The sequence below is a fragment of the Larus michahellis genome, chromosome 8 (assembly GCF_964199755.1).
Source record: "Larus michahellis chromosome 8, bLarMic1.1, whole genome shotgun sequence".
NCBI classification, from domain to species: domain Eukaryota; kingdom Metazoa; phylum Chordata; class Aves; order Charadriiformes; family Laridae; genus Larus; species Larus michahellis.
The window spans coordinates 47,519,535-47,533,118 of record NC_133903.1 but is presented as its reverse complement, the minus strand read 5'-3'; the positions used below and the strand labels follow the sequence as shown (position 1 = coordinate 47,533,118).

Below are 13,584 nucleotides of genomic sequence, written 5' to 3'. Positions count from 1 at the left end.
GGTTTTGCCTGAATTTCTAGGATGACCTGTAAGGTGACATGCAGCTTAATGCAATAGAGGATGCTGCTGTATTAAGAATACTCAGGCTGGAGAAGTGCCTGGAGAATAGAGAGAAGTAGGTGTTCATTCCTCTTCAGCAATTTCTGTCTTTGACCTTTGCTTTTTTCACCATCTCTATGTTAACTTTTCTCCTCTCTCTCTCGAGATCATGAAAGCAATCATTGAAAAAAGAGGGGAGCATGATTCATGTTCAATCAGCTCCAGCCCGATTCGTACAGAATTCTCCTGCAATAAGCTGGAGAAATGCCTCTGCTCAGTTGTCACCGGCAGCATCCAGGCTGGTTACAGCAGTGTGGGCACGGAGAGCCGTGGAGTGTGTGTGAGTGTCAGCATGCCTTAAGCTGTGGAAGGGTTACCTATACTCCATCCAGTGCAATAACTTGCAGTTTGCCATTTCCTGTGGTCACCAACTCTACAAACAGACAGAGATTGGCTTCTTGATATGGGAGCTAAAACCTTGGCTGTGCTTGCAGCAGGATCTAGCATCAGGCATGTTTTTAGAGCAAGTACTTTTAAGAGTACCTGAGATCTGATTGCCACGTTAAAACATTAGTTTTGCATCTGAGGATGGTTTTTGTTTTGGTTTGGTTTTTTTTGGATTTTCCAGCTCCCACACTCTGAACGTTTCCACCTCTGGGAGGTCCTGTCTCAGCACCCCTCACTGCTGGCCGCCCAGCGAGGAGCCACTCCTGCATCCCTCCAGCGTCAAGGCACCCGGACACCAGTTGTATTTTTTTTATTTTTTAATATTTTTTTTTATTCGTAACCCGCGTTTCAAACCTCTTGCGTTTAAAGAGCTCCCTGCCTCTCTGCAGCAAGCGGAGAGCCTGCATCTTATTCCTTGGCATTTGGCGGTGGTTTTCCCCTCCGGGCTCTTTGTTCCCCACCCCGGCGGCTCCGGAGCGGGGCTGGGGCTGCCCCTCGGCGGAGACCCGCTGCGGGATTTTTCCTCTCCTCTGGGGGAAAAAGGGGCTGTTCTGCTCCGGCCACCTCTGTCAGCTGAAGGGGGCGGGAGCTGCAGCCTTGAAGTAGAAAAGGAAGAAGAAACAGAAGGCGCGGGGGGAGAGTGAGAGCCCGCCGGACAGCGGGGGAGGCGGCGGGGCTGAGCCCTGCTGGGGACCGCAGGCTGCAGGAGGAGGAGGAGGAGGCGGAGGAGGCGGCAGGAGAGGATGCGGCGGGGCAGCGATGCTGCGTCTGAGCCCCCTTCTGCCTGAGGAGAAGGACATCATCCTCCGAGGGGAAGGAGGAAAGTGGGGAGAAGGCGGCCAAGCTCGCACGGAGCCCGCCGAGCTCTCCCGGGGGCTGCCCGCGGCTCGCCTGGCACCCCAGCAAAGTTTCCCGAGCTCGGTGAAGAGAGGCGAGGAGGATGTGAGAGCCTTCTCCTCCTAGCACACAGCTGGGCTTCCAGCCCCGGCCCTGCTGGGACTAGCCATGGCTTTGTCATCCCCGACTGAAGGGTGAAGGGGAGACCCGGCACACCCGCGCTCTCCATCGCTCCAGCCCAGGTAAGTGTCCTCCCCTCCCAGCCACCGAGGCTCTCCCTGACCCTGCCGGAGAGTTTCCCGGCACTTTGCCCCGGCAAAAAGTCTTGTGCTTCTCCTGACAGCTAAAGGGTGCGTGTGTGCATGTGTGTTTGTGAGTCTGTCTGTGTGCGGGGGGTGGTTATAGCTGTCTGACTGCAATTTCTCTTTGCTGATCACTGTCATTATTTCGCTGTGCCATCACACCTCTAGGAAGGAGGCTCATCTGGGGTCTGTCAAATATTTTGGCTGTGCTGCTAAGATGAGACTGTGTGGAAGGATGACAGCTCGATCCCCCTCACTACAACTAAGAGGGAAGCGTGCTTAGCTGTGCACGTTGCTGGTGCTGCTGGTATGGCTTTAAATGATGCTCCTAAAATGCTGGCTGAATATGTCAGTGCACCCTTCGAGCTCTAGGAACTCCCAGAGCTATGAATGAAAGTCTCTCTTTGTCCCCTTGAGATTATAGGGAGGGATGGATATTCCTCTGGAAGGAATCACTATAGCCTCTGGATTTCCATCCCTCTAGCTTGGATATGCAGCTTTTTTTTTGTGTAGCAGTGCTCGGCAGTAATGCATTTCAAGCTGAAATGTTGTTTGGAAAAGAAACCTAGGCTCTAACCGATAAGAAAAGAACCTGTTTCACACAGAGAGCCCAAAGAGAACTTTTTCCACTCCTGACGGAAAGGAGGTTGGTCATTTTGGATGGGATAATTTATCTGGAAAGTTATCATTTTTGAACACATTAACTTGGCTGAAGTGGAATGTAAAAGCTGCCAGATAGCCTCAGGAATGACAGCAGTGGGAGCTCCCCCACATCAGTGAGTTCTTGTGACTGCAAAGGGGATGGAGAGGGACCCTTCTCCCCATAGCATCAGCCTGTGCTCTAGGAGATGACAGGAGAACAAAGATGCTTCTGTTGTATATGGCAATCAGCATAAAGATGGACTTTGTGTTGTTGCAGGGTCTTGTCAGGTAGAGGATGGTGTAAGGCATTCTGTGGCTTTGCTTTGTTTTTTTGCTTTATCTTCCACTGCTCTGCTGGCTTTCTCATCCCCACTTCATCTGGTTTTCCAACAGGAATCCCCTGTGTAGAATCCCTGATGTTTCATAGGGAGATCAAGACAAGAGTCAAGAGTGATCCACTTTCTAAATGTTCCCAGTGCAAACACACTCCCTTCTATGTACTGTTGGCTACCTTGTGGTGCGTGTGCAGGTCATGTCCTAGCACTATGATGGTGCTGTCTTCCAAGGTCTTCTGTCCACAAGCTGATGGGAGAGGTCCTCGCTCCAGACAGGGTTCCCTTTAGATTCTCTGATGACTCCAGTGCTTTCTGCTGGGAAAGGTCTATTACCCCATGTAGGTTCTCCAAGCAAAAAGGATGGGAAAGAAGTTTTGTCTTGGACATAGCATGGCCAGAACCTTTATGGTGCAGCAGTAGAAAGGGTGTGACAAGCCCCAGAATTCCTCACACAGTTTAAATGAGATCTCAACCCTGGCTCTATATTTGACCACTCCCACTAGCTCTGTCCCATGGTTCTGGGTATATCTCCATGTTCATCAAGTGAATGAGGCAGATGTGGCTCCCTATGCTCCTATGCTTTTCTTTGATGCCATCTCAACAGGTTTGGTGGCTTGCTCCCTCAGTCATCCCCAGGTGCTTTTATTCCCCACTTGATGGCGTGCAACACAAACCCTTGGATTCATGTTGTTACAGCTTCACTCTTTGGGCAGTGTCATGGCCCCTGTATTAGACCTGGCCCTTTGAACTGACAGACGCGTATTTTACAGTCGCAGGTGTATCTGAGGAGGTCCCGGACCCTGGGTTTTGTCACACTGCCTGCTCTAGTCTCTGACTTTTTGTGCAAGCTGATACTGATGCATACCCAGACACCCAACCCAACGGGCCTCCTAGGGTGATGACTCCTGGCAAGCTACTCATCACTGCTTTAGCCACAGCGGTTTATTTGCAAATTTCCTTTCTTCCCTCTTCACTTGCCAGGAGGCAGGTAGCTGCCGTTGCCTGCCCAGTCCCTTGGCACAACCTGGGAACCGTCTGCCTGTCCTAGGGTGGCCCAAGGAGCAGCCAGTGCCTCCTCCAGTCAAGCTGCAGGGTGAGAGGTCTCCGTCCTTATGTGCCACATCCCTATTTCCATACTGTAGATCTGGTTTCCTCTCCTTCTGGGAAGTGGCCATGAATGCCTGGGAAGCTGATGGTGATTGTACCCACCTTGAGCCCAGCTGGATCATTCTTGCAAGTCCTTTATCCTTCCAAAGTGGATCTGTGGTTCTTTCTTACCTGCTGGGGCAAGCTGTCCTTGGATGGGCTGCCCTGATTTATCATTGCCAATGGTACCTGAACAAGCCCTCTTGTCCCCCTCCTCCCCTGTTACAGCCTGGGGAGGTCCAGTGAGGATTTTACCCAAGCTTAACCCCCTTCATTCACAGAGCCGTAACAGTGAGCAATAATTGCCAGGCAGAGAAAATGAGCTGCCAGGAACCATGCTGGGTGATACGGCTGCAGCCTTGAAAGCAGCCAGCAACCAGCACGGTCTCTTTGGATTGACTACAGGTGACCGCTGACAGATGTGACGGGCAACAGGTTGAAGCTCCTCTGGAAAATCTCAGTGGGAGCGTGACCTCTGGTCTCTGCCTTGCCTAGAAGCAGAGGCAGCCAGGTTGTTTTTGCATCCCGCCGGAGCCCAGCGGCTGCGAGAGCTGCACGGCTCTCCCAGGAGAGGGAATTCTTGCAGGGTGGAAGCAGGTGAGTGCTGAGGAGTCGGGAGCGATAAACCTGGCGGAATGAATCTATGATATGATTTAGCCACTAAGAGCCGCGTGGCTCCCTGCCGAGCACTTTGCAGTGGGAAGGTACAGGGTAAATCAAGGGAAGAGCTATGCTGGGGTATCTACAGCCTCTGTGCACCAAAGATTCAGACCGGTATCCGTAAGAGAGAACAGCGTGTGTGTGCATGTCGTTAACCAGAAGATGTCTTGCTGCTGGTCCAGGGCTGGTGAAGGAGGCAGAATCAGGGCTCCAGCTCACATCAGTGTGCCAGGCTTCCCAGGCGGAACACTGCTGGAGAAACGTGGATAGATGTTAGCCCAGCTAATGAAGAAAAGGCCCTTTCTCATCTTGCGTGCTCTCAGTTCTCCTGAAACATCTTTGCCTGCAGAGAGACTCCTCCCCAGTGAGGCATCCCCAGATGAGGAAGGATTTAATCCTTCCACGTGCCTGTCCCTGTCAGCTCCAGCTGATGTCTCACTGAATAACAACTTCACTGAAAGTTCACTGCTGCACTTCGTTCGGGTCTAAACACAAGCCCAAGCTAAGGAAATGAGATATGACACCGGATGGAGAAGCAGAGAGCTTTGCCTCAGCTGGAGGTGCAGGAGAATTTTATAACCTAGGAAACATGTTGAAAATGCCCGGCTGATCCCACCGGCATGTTTCAGGGTGATGGGTGATTGTTTTTTTTTTTTTAATTTAGTGTCTGCAGAGTGTTAATAGCACAACAGTGATTGTTGGCTCTTGCAGTAGAAACCTGTGTGGTATCAGTTTTCCCCCGGCAACCCTTTTGAAAGTGATCTGACAGCAGAGGAGGGAGGCAGCCAGGGAGCCAGGCAGGGGAGTAGGAGAGAGCAGACCGCTATTGTTTGCCGTCTGGCTGGGAAGAGAAATGCTCTCCTGCCTGTAAAATCAAAGGCATCACCAGCAAACTGCTGGCAAATTGGCTTCTGGCAATTTGGCTTCCCAGCAAAGTATAGCGAACACAAAGCCAGCTCTTATCATGTCCAATAGTCTCCTTCATGGAGAAGCTGCTGCTGTCAGTCAGGGCTATGTGTTCCTGCCTTGGGTCCTAGGCAGATCCCCAGGCTCTTTTCCAGCTTCATCATCTCAGTTTCCATGTGCTTCCATCCAGGAGCCAGTGTTGCTTGTGCACGAACTGTGTAGAAGTTTGGTTTTACGTTTGCTGAGGCAAACAAGCTTCCCTGCCCCCTTCTGTGGGAACTCCTGTGATCACACCAAACGTGGTGTGAGGCATGGTAGAAAGCATGGTCCAGCAAGCTAAACACCTACACTTGCTCCATTTCGTCATAGACTTCTGTGACCGATGACAAGTCACTCAGCGTCTGTGGATGGAGTTTGTCTCACTGAGCATCTAACAGTTAGCTGCTCAAGTCATCTCCAAGGTTCCCTCTGTAGTCAGCCCAGACCCTCTCATTGTGGACATCTTTTTGGGACGTTCTGGATCATCTTCTGTGACTTTTTATTCTTCACTGACTAGAAAGGCAACCTGGATGATTAGTTTCAATTACTGGACAACTGAGATGTGGAGCAGAGAGTCCCACTTTCTGTTACCATTTACCCGTCCAAGAGTAGATTGCACTCACATTGCAGTGAGGGATGCTCAGAGAAGTACTGGAGTCTGTTGTTATTTTGGGCAGGTGTTGTGTGGGTGATGACAAACACCGTGAGACCAGCTACTGCCCAAGTGGGCAGCAGGACATATTACCTGTCCTGAAGAGCCTGTATTTTAAGGAAAGAGTGGATGGAGTAGAGGGAGCATCAAGAGATGTATGCAGCAGGTCTCAAACCCATGTGAGAAACATCCGAGCTCATGATGTGGGTCTGTCTGTCCAGCCATACTGCTGCAATGCTGCACCGTTACTCAGAATCCAGGTAGAGCCAAGCGTAGACTCCGGGCCATCGCATGCTCGGATTCACTTGAGCGTCTTCCATTGGGATGGCAAAGGGCATTGAGCACGCTGGGCTAAGTGCTCCAGGCTGAGGTTGACTGCATGTGACCATCATGGACAGGGAGAGCCCAGACTTGAGAGCAGTCTTGGATTTGTACTTAATTGTTGGTACCAGCAAACCCAGAGAAGATGCTGTTCACCGTGAATGGTGGTGGAAAAGGGCCTTTGGTTCATTGCTCTAATAGTTGCATGCTTTTCTGTTCCTCTACAGAGATTTCAAGGCAGCAGGAGACCAGAGCTAACCTTCCTAACGCAGCGTACACCCTGTGAGGACTGAAGTGACCTCTGAGACTCATCTCAACATGTTCAGTGAAAAGAGCAGCGGCTCTTTGTCCCAGAAACCCATTCAGAAAAAGACACGACCTCAGGGCCTCCCCTCCCCTGCTCTCTGCTGCGCTTGTGGACTCTGCATCATGCTAGCAGGGATCAACATCACTTTAGTGGGAGCATTTGCCTTTGGGACCTTCCTCCCCATGAACAACCCTCCCATCATCATCGGACCCATCTTGCTGGTGGTGGCCTTCACATTCTTCGGTGCCTGCTGCATCTGCAGCCGGAGGCCCCCAGCTCACGGGGCCAGGAAATCCAAACCAGGTTCCAACATTGGGCTCATCAAACCTGGCAACACAGCCTTTGAAATTGAAACTAGTGAGCACACGGTGCAGGATACCACCGCCGTTCAGCTGAGCCCCACAAATTCCCCCATCTCCTCGAAAAAGTCCACACCGGTTCACGAGAACGCGAAGACTTGCAAGCTTTTCACCATGGAAGGCAACGGGCCGGTGGCCAAGTACACCACAGGAGGAGAAGCGATACAGCTCAACTTGCCCAGGGACCTGGCCGCATCCTAAAGCCAGGCAGAGCTTTTGTTAGCAGCCAGCCAGACGCTGCAATGGGTGGGCTGGAAATCCATGGGTGTGGGGAAGGTGCTTGTGGAAAGCCAGCAGACAGCCAGGTCTCTCTGAATCAATTTAAGGGAGGTGGATGCAATAGCAGAAATATTCTGGATTTTTGCTGAGGGGAACATGCCCATTACGTGGCTTTAAAAAGAAAATTGATAATGATGTTGCTGTGAAAGGATGACTCTTAAGTTCCTGGGAATACACCGGCTTTTTTGGGGAGCAAATAGGAAGAGGGGAATGAATTAATTTGTCTAGCATAACGTGGAAACATGTTGGCTGGAAGGAGGGGCTACATGGGGCTGACAAATGACAGCTCTTTCTTCTCAGAAGTGAAGCAATTCTTGAACGTAAAAGAAGCAGGAATGCAGTAAATTACAGCTCGTTGCCACTCAGTCACAAGAAGATCTCAGCATTTTAAGTGCCAAGCTTTTTGGCAGCAGGGACAAAGCTATGTGTTCGCTAATGAAAAAGTAGTGTGAAATAATCTCCTCTCCCTTGAAAATCCTTGCCCCATCTTGGGTTCACTTGCGTGACTTTACCACCCATTCTAAGAGACAATGAATCACAAGGATTGCAATTAGCACTGGTATTTTCCTCTTGTTTTAATCAGGGTGGGCTGTAGCTGTGCAGCTCAGAGCAGTACGTACCTTGGAAGGTCAGCCAGGCTGAATCCTTGGGGACAAGCTCTTGGAGTAACCAGAGATTGGCAGGAGCCTGCAAATGGAATCCTTGGGCAATGATTATGTACTGAGTGCTAGGCAGCTTCCTTTCCATCTTTTTTGTGGAAGGCTGCCCTGGGACACACATCAGCTTGGGACAAGGAGTAAATAACTGTATGGGCTTCAGTATAGCTGTGCTGGAAGACGGTGACTATCTCTTTCCCTGAAGTGGCTGCGAGATCCATTACACAATCAGGAGCGAGTGGATCCCCTTGCTGCAGGAAACTGGCTGCTCAATGTGCTCGCAGGCTTGCAAAGCAATGGGAAGAGTTTGCGGAAGAGAATTTATGAAGAGCTGTTCAACATAAAGACACCACCTCTGCCTCGGAAAGCCCCTGATCTGATGGATTATTGCTGCAAAGGCTTTGTGTTCCCTGGGTAACCCCAGCTGGGAAGACAGTGCTGTGCTAACGGGCCTTTGCTCTGACTCCTGTAGGGGCTGTTCACACGTTTTATGAGACATGGGACCAGTGTGGGGAAGGACAGCTGTGCTAGGCAAGACCAGTACGTGGGGATGCAGCACCGGGGGAGTGGATTTTGAGTAGGAACGGCTGCATAGGTTCTCTGTTTATGGAAATCCTATATTACAAATGGGACTTTTGGGACTTTGAGTGACTAGGAAATTATATGGACACAAGAGTGACCATACCAACACATTCCAAAGGCCCAGCTAGCCCAGCGTCGTGTTTCTGAGAAGGCCAAGAGCAAGGTCTGGAGAAGACAGGGCAAAAGCAGGATGTTGCTTGTCCAAAATGCTCTCCCAGCCTCCGATGAGCTATGGGTTAGGAGCTTCCTGAGCTGGAAGTGGTGCCTGTGTTTAGTAGCCCTGAATGGATTTCTTCTTCATTAAATAATCCAGTTGCGCCTTGAATGTCTGTCAGCTTTCATTGTTTGTGATCCTGCAGCAGAGAGTTGTAGACTTTAATGAGAGGCCATAAAGTTCTCTGTCCTTGGCTTATTTTCATCCTGCACCCTACTAATTCCCTTTGATGCCCCAAGTTTCCAGGATTAGAAGGGCCAGCAAACAGTCCATACTCTGCCACACCCCTCAGCTTTTCTGGGGCCTTTGTCATGTTTCATAGAATAGTTCATAGTTCAAGTTTCCTTCAGTCATCTCTTTCCTACGGCACTTCGCATCCCTTGTAGCCAGAGGGAGGTAACACTTCCCTTTCAGCCCAGCATCAGTGGTTTGCTAGGCTGAGGACAACACAGCCCTGAGGCGTTAGCCAGCAGAAATGGATGTATGGAGGGGCAGGAGGGCTGAAAGGGAAATGCTGGAGGAGAGGCAGGTGTTGTGACATGGCCAAGGCTCTCCTCGTCCAACAGCAGACCTCTGCGTGGCCAGACTGTGAGAACCGTATGGCTGGTGTGCTGGGTTAAGTGATGGCACATAGGATCATGGGGGAGCTGGAGACAAGAGCCACGGTGCTCTGCAGGCCATGCATGAGGTGTCCTGGTTGCCCTGGGAAGCCGCTGTGCAGCTGATGGCCCCTTCATGAGCTCAGCTAGGAGGAGCCTGAATTCCATTCCTTGATGAGAGGTAACCAAACTGTCTTAATGTAGGTCCAGTGTGGGTTCTCCTTGATTGGTCCAACACTTTTGCTGCCTTGAACAGCTTCTTCTACATCAAGGAATTACATCTGTGATTTTAGGAGGGCTGGTCTACTGGCTAGGAGGGGCAGAAGCAGGCTCAGGAGAAGGACGTTTGTGTGGTTCAAGTCTTTTGTACAGCCTCCAGGTCCTGGGCAAATCATTTAATTGCGCTAGTGCTCAGCTCCCTGCCTGTGCAGGAGGGAAAACACCTGCTCCCAACTCCGCTTAAAGCTGTGTTAAAGATGGACACATTGCCGAGCAGCACGGTTGGTATTAGCACACCTGAGTCTGGAGATTTGCTTGAAGGTGGATGAGTCTGTATGGTCTGATCTCTGCATGATCCCCCCTAGAGCTCATTTTCATGGATGAGCTCTGCTTCCAGCACTGGCTGCCCTTCAGCACACAGGAACTGCTGTACTGAACAAAAGGCTCCCATGATTTTTGCCTGCCGGTGATTGCTGTAGCAATTAAACAGAATAGCTTGCTGAGGTAGGTTTGATTCCCAGGTTGCTGGCTCACCAGCCTTTTGGAATAGCGCACAACAGGCTGGAAGTCCTTTAGAGGTATCGCCCATGTGAACATGGTTACCATGGCACTTTTCTTTGAGCACTTGGAGCCAAAAAAGTAGAAAAATCAAATGGTAACCATACAACTCCATCTACTCACTGAAGGGTTGAAAACCAAGTCTGGTATGTGCATACTGGAATCACTCCTTACCGCAGCTGTATCGTGAAATGCTGCCAGTGATGGATAATGTAATGGCAGATCCCATACCAGTCGGAGGCAAAGGCCCCTTGGGCAGGAATGGGGGCAGAAGCAGGAGTTTGAGGGCCAGCTGGGAGCTCAGTGTGGTTCACACTTGCCTTGTGGCATCACAGCCAGTACCATACAGGGAACCCCAACGCAGCCCCGGGACCTGGAGCAGCCGGTGTCGCTCTGGGAGTTGACACCCTTGGGACACAAGAGATGATGACCAGCAGAGATGGCACCGGGGCAAGCAGAGGTGTAGGACCAGTGAGATGCTGATCCCCTGGTGTGGTGGGTCTGTATGCCAAGCCGTGACCCCAACCACCTGCCTGCACAGCAAGGTTGGCATGGGAATATCTGCTGCCTTCCGAAGCATGAATGCCCTGCTTTTGCCTTTTTCTGTCTTTCAGGATTTACGTGTCTGTCTGTCTCTCTGCCTCCGTGATCGGCCGTGACTAATGTTGTTGTGAATCTTGCGCCTCCTTGTGTAGCAGGAGACAGGGAGAGTTTCTTGTGCTCCAAGTCAAAGTTTCTGATGTGAGTCTTTTTTAAAGTTACTATTTCCATGTGTGCAATGCGGAACTTGGAAAAGACAGACCCATTAAAATAATTGCACTCAGTGAGCATTTGGCCTGCCTTCTCTTTCACTCCCCCAACCACCTTCTCCCTTACCCCGGGATGGGGTGTGTCCCAGGGCTGTCTGCATTCATTTTGCCCCGTGCTCCTCACTCTCCTGCTTGATTTTCTAGCTCGCGTAACTAGCTGCAAGGAAAAAGCATCCCTCAGAGTTCATGTTGCCTCTTGAACGCCACTGCTCCTTGAAGCCCTGGCTGCCTAAACACTAGTTCCACCGCGGACTCCCACTATCATTGCTTTGGCGAACACAGGAATAACCTGATGTAGCCTTTTTTTTTTCTGCATGTGTGCGTTAAACCCCCAGCTGTGTACCTGAACAGCCCAGATGTGAATTGTGGGCCTCCAGCTTATTAGGGACGTGGGACGACTAGGTTTGTGGGCTGGGGTGGATAAGGACTGTGGGATGTTCTGAATCCAGCCTCGCCAGTGATGGAGGATGGGGCTGGATTATTTTAGCTGATCCTCCCCAGTCCTGGGTACAGATGATATTTAATTTATGGGATGGGGAAGGGGTGGAGGCTGTATCTGTGTGCGTTTGTGTGTCTCTAGGATTGGTGCCATCACTTTTCCGTGCTCCTTCTGAGCTTAGCCCAACAAGGTCTCTTGGAGATGAGTCAAGGAGGGATAGCACAGTGAGAATAAAGAGGATTTGAGAGCCTTGCAAATTCACCTCGTCAAAGGGCTTCTCTCCCATGTGCAGCCAAGTGATTTGAGGCAAGAGGAAATCTCTCTGTTCCAGGCAGGCTGGCTGGTTAAAGGCCTGGGAAATGAGCTGGCTAAGAAGGCTCCGCTGACAATGTGTGTGAAATGAAAACCTGCTCCCTTCAGAAAGGATTTTTTTGGCCGTTAGGGAGAACTCCCTGGAAGGGTTTTTCTTTTTTTTAAAAGTGGCACCAGAGAGAAAAGCACAGAGGAGGGTTTGCTGAGCATCCACTGCTGCCCTCCTGGACTTGCAGCCTGGAGCATTCCTGCCACGGCAGCTGCCCAGCACCAACCTGGGCCGTGAACTGAGCTTCTCTCTCCATCTGGAAGAATAAAACAGAAACATTACATGAAATGTAATTAGCTTTTTCTAAGTCCTGGCCCAGATTTATTTGTGGCTAGTTTATGTCCTTTTATCCTTGTACAAACAATGGCTTTTAACTGAGATACCTTTTTGGCTTCTGGAAATTTGTATCCCTGAAACTTTTTAGATTTGTTGTAGAATTCCTAGAGCTTCCCTTTCATTAGGCTGAGATGGCTGACTCCTTCCCTCCTGGGAAATGCTCACCCTTCCCCAGGAGCCCTCACTTCCCTCTCTCGCCCATCGCTCTGATCTTGGCTCAGGAGCTCCATGAATGCTCCTGAACTGCCATTCTTTTGCAGGACTCACAAGTCCACAGCAAAGGTACAAACCTTCTAGGTCTCACTTGCATAAGAAACGGGGCATTTTTCCCTGGATGAGTCCTGGAAGAGGAAAAAAAACCCATGAAAGAGCAAAAAAACCCCATGAAAGAGCAAAAAAACCCACGAAAATGTGAAATTTCCATTTGCAAAGTCCCTCTTTTTTTTTTTTTTCTAAAAAAAAGAAGAGCTTTTATGTCATTAGTCTCCAGTGAGTCCATAGCAAATGTGCTCAACTTAAAGGCGGAAAGGCTGGTTTTCTCCGGCTGTCAGATGCTGTCAGCTCAGCTGAGCCTTCAGCATCCATGGGAGAGACCCTCGGACACCGCTGGCTGCCCCACTGCAATGTGCTCTAGGAGAAGCTTGTATATTTGTCTTCTAGAACTCCTGGCTATCAGACTGATGGCCCCGAAGAGCTCCTTGTTTGGGGTGGCCTCAGAGCGATGCCTTGCTCATGTCCCCAGGGTGATGTGAAGCCGCAACAGACGCTCATTCCTCTGCAGCACCATCCCCCTCTAGATGGACCAAGGATATGGAGCATCTCCTCTGGCGTTGTCCTACATCATTTGCTCTCTCACACTTCTTAGGGAAGTTGGAAGCTTGACATTTTTCATTTTGATATAAATTTCAAACTCTTGGAGACTAGCTCCATGCAATTGTGGCCAGTTTAGGGGCTTCTGCTGTCCCAGCTGCTCCCACTGCTGACCCGGGGAGCTCCAGCGGAATGGAGACTGCTGCTCAGCCAAGCTCTCAGTGAGCCACCAGGCTGCAGAAAACAGCTGGACCATCAGGGTTGGTCAGCGAGGATTGCTCCTTACAGACTCGTTTCCACAGCTTTGTTCAGTCTAATTTACAAAGTCTGTGGAGAGGAGATTTTGCAGTTTCCATTGGCAGATCTCCTGCTACTTGTAATCACTCTCGTTCTCTCTCTGTGGGACCTGCACACCCTGATATGGCTTTGAATTCTCAGAGCGCAGAGGGCGTCAGGGCTGGGAGGACAGATTATATTTTTCAAGGCATCCTTGCACACAAAGAGTTCCCAGGAGTTTTTCCAGGGAGCACGTATTCATCGGGAAATTCTGATTTCTTGAAATTGGCCTGTCCTGAGAAGACATTGGTTCTCGTGATGCTTTTGCCAGGAAAAAAAAAAGCTTCCCAGGTTCCAGATGAAATTTTCGATTCAAACACTTGAGAATTGCTGGATTATGCAATCCTCCAGGCACCCCTAAAATGAGATCTAGCTGGGCGCGGTCTCCACATGA

At 50.4% G+C, this 13,584-nt stretch overlaps 1 protein-coding gene across 1 annotated transcript; it reads left to right on the top strand.

Moving 5' to 3' along the window:
* Positions 1 to 1,090: 1,090 nt before the first annotated feature.
* TMEM275 (transmembrane protein 275) lies at positions 1,091 to 8,832 on the top strand. The gene is made up of 2 exons (XM_074598658.1): positions 1,091 to 1,565; positions 6,554 to 8,832. The coding sequence occupies exon 2, from the start codon at positions 6,645 to 6,647 to the stop codon at positions 7,191 to 7,193; it is 549 nt and encodes a 182-aa protein (XP_074454759.1). The 5' UTR covers positions 1,091 to 1,565; positions 6,554 to 6,644; the 3' UTR covers positions 7,194 to 8,832.
* The last annotated feature ends 4,752 nt before the right edge of the window (positions 8,833 to 13,584 follow it).

What these genes read in the sequence shown, in the direction of transcription:
- TMEM275 (XM_074598658.1), top strand. Translation starts at nt 6,645, where the DNA reads ATGTTCAGTGAAAAGAGCAGCGGCTCTTTGTCCCAGAAACCCATTCAG.